We start from the raw sequence: 3,043 nt of genomic DNA, 5'->3' as shown, positions 1-3,043 counted from the left end.
ACCCAGCACCCGACCCGGCGTTCGCCAAAATCGCAGTCGTGAATGAGCCTGCCATACAGGAAACGGGTGAAGAGTTACTCACGCGCACATATTTTGACATCGCATATGCACCAGCTTCGGGGAACTTGCTATTCATTGGAGACTTCGCGGAGTCTCATCAGGTCCCTTGGCATCATGGTAGTTGTCGCTTCGACTGGGAAGTGACAAACGAAGTATTCGTGCACGAAGTGCCAGGTAACAGACGAAGTAATGGGGGTCATGGAAGCGACGAATGTGTCGAGGAATTTGTATAACATGTTGAACTGCTGACCCTTTTGCAAAATCCGTCGACGCAAAAGTCACCGTTGTGTTTGGTCACGATCCTACAGAGTCCTGGCTGCTGACTTGATTTACAATGAATGGATGCAGGAAGTGAATTGGAGTATAATGAACCACCCTAAATACTGTATCTCTACGAGCATCATGGGCCGACATGGGACTCAATGAGGCCTGTTCTGGTGACTTACCTGGTCATATGAGCGGGTTTCGTTGTGGGTAATCAAGCCTTGGCTACTGTACAACCCCATGTTTGTCGAATGGGAGAGTATGCATAGGTCAGGCGATGACTTGCCTAGCGCCAACGAGCTCGTCATATGCGTCGGCACGACTAGAGAAATGCATCTCACAACAAAGAATTGACCATGTCTGATTGTGCAAGGGTGAAACTGTGCATGGTGCTGGAAATGCACCTTTCCGATGTCTCTCCTTGCCTTTCCGATGTGAGAAAATGGTCAATTCTTTGTTGTGTCTAGTATATTTCTTGTTCCACCTGAGCGAGATCCGGCGGACAGTACCGCCTGCTTCAACTCGGGCAAGAAGTGCTCACCAGATATTCGTCCATAGCCCCCTCATACCGTCTCCGACTCATGTTCTAGGCACACTTATTGGCACCTGTGCAGGTATGAACGCAACGAAGATCGACGTTATGCGACAAACCATTGAGTAAGCCCAATCAAAGAGATTCACCTACATTTGCATGACTGCTAAACGCCATTCATCGTATGTCTTGTTGCAAGCATAGAGCAGTCGTCCGTCTGCAGATGCAGCAGCCCATTGAGACTTTTATGACATGCCTCTGGTCGCGTCGCTAAAGAAGAAGAAAACACCCGGGAGCCGGCCCACCAGGGTTAATATTCCAGCTAGTTTGCGTAGCTTTTCGAACTCCGCTGTGGCTGCCGTGGCGCAGCGCTGCCTTGTAGCACCCAAGTCCCTCGGTGACTTCGCAACTAGATTAGGGTCTACTTTTAGTTGTAGTAGGACTTTAGACAGATAAAAACAAGTTCTTACTGATGCTTATCGCGCGATAATCAATGTGAGGCTCATCTGCAGAAAATAGCAGTAGTGTTCACTGTTCTGTAACGTTCTTCCATGCTAGCATCTCCTCTAGTGCTCGTTGAGATCGATGGCTGCAAAACAATGTATTCAATGTTAGCAGACTGTTTACCGAACTCCCCCCGCGCATAAAGGATAGCATAACGGGCAAGAAAGGCGATCCAACGTCAAGATGCCAGACACGTATGGAGAAATCGAACGCGCTGTGCAGAGCAAAGAGAAAGTCACACGAAGACTCACATAATGATTCAGATGGAAAAGAGTTGGATGATATGGCATGAACAAGCCTTATAAAGCTATTGACCGAGAAATTAATGGACAGCGGCTTCAAAATTAAAGCCAAGGACAATACATTGGACAACATCCAGCATGCTGAGACTCAGGAGAAGGCACGATACATAGCGGAGATGCTTGGAACCTACAAGAACTTGTTTATTTGTCTAAGTCCTACTACAACTGAAAGTAAACTCTGATTTAGTCGCGAAGCCACCGAGGGACTTGGACGCGGCCGGGCGGCGTTGCGCCACCGCAGCCACCGCAGAGTTTAGAAAGCTACGCAAACCAGCTGGGAAGTTAGCCCCAGGTAAAATTTAAAAAAAACCCTACGGCGAGTTTGCCGGTCCTGGTTGGGCCATAGTCGAGAAAATCACACGAAAATGGATATTGGAGATGGAAGAATAATTTCTTGGCTCGAACGTCCTTTGTATGAGCCTGTACAATATTTTCCGACGTGTCATAAAATGTGATACCATTGTTGCAAATGCTAGCTTTGATTAATTGATGCAATATGAGTGACATGCACATTGAAGCCTCATTGACTCATAAACTCAGGTCGTGAGTATCTCCGGCAAAGTAACACTTGTTGGATCCACGACTCGGACCTATTTGAGCTGAGGCGTTCTGAAAAAGCGGTACACACCTGGATGCTACAAGATCATCGAGTGACAAACTCAACCACAAATCTCGACCTGTGAGGGTGCTCCTTGGAACGACTCATTCGATTGTGATGCACCTATTGTACAATCAATTCACTGCAAGTGCACGAAACCATTCAAGATATGTTCGTAGATGGAAAGCCGCGGTGCCCGATATCATCTGGAAAATTGAAGTTCAACTGAGCAGTGGATGGTTGGTCTAGTGGAGATGGCTCACCGATCAGGTGTCAGTCAGTAGGCTCCCAGTTGGTGAGCTCGACGTCAACGTGGTACGAGTCCACATTCTTATACACCCCTTGCTTCAGAAGGTCCTCCGTCTGGCCGTTCGTATACAACACCTTCTCCTTGTACGAGAACCCAACGTCAAGGAAGGCATTCCTCACAATGACTTTAGCTTGCGCCTTCTTGTGCGGAGGTACAGTGACACTGGTCGACTCAGACACCGTTTTCTCGACTCCGACAGACCCACCCCACTGGTGACTGTACTCGGCAGAAACAGAGACGTTCCACTCGACGCTGGCGATGAAGGGTACCCCGGCTTTAAAGGTTGCCGAGACTCCAAGCGTGATCCCAACAGAGTTGTTCCACGTTCCAGACTCGGATTTCGAGTAGGAGAACCCGAGATCTTGGGTCACGGTGGAGTCAGAGTCGTTGCGAACGGAGGTGCTAAGAACGATCAAGGGAGGAGCTTCGCGCACTTGGGCTCCAGAGATCTCATACTTTACGTCGTAGACCTC

At 48.6% G+C, this 3,043-nt stretch overlaps 1 protein-coding gene across 1 annotated transcript; it reads right to left on the bottom strand.

Annotated features, from left to right (window-relative positions):
* Positions 1–2,533: 2,533 nt before the first annotated feature.
* Positions 2,534–3,024, bottom strand: FIBRA_08927 (uncharacterized protein; the record flags this gene model as incomplete). The annotated part of the gene is made up of 2 exons (XM_012330537.1): positions 2,534–2,972; positions 3,005–3,024. 2 exons carry the CDS (start codon positions 3,022–3,024, stop codon positions 2,534–2,536), a joined length of 459 nt encoding a protein of 152 aa, XP_012185927.1.
* Between the last annotated feature and the right edge of the window lie 19 nt (positions 3,025–3,043).

This window comes from Fibroporia radiculosa (genome assembly GCF_000313525.1).
Source record: "Fibroporia radiculosa TFFH 294 genomic supercontigs, scaffold4956, whole genome shotgun sequence".
Classification (NCBI taxonomy): Eukaryota; Fungi; Basidiomycota; class Agaricomycetes; order Polyporales; family Fibroporiaceae; genus Fibroporia; species Fibroporia radiculosa.
The sequence above is the reverse complement of the archived record's forward strand: the minus strand, read 5'-3'. Positions and strand labels throughout refer to the sequence as shown.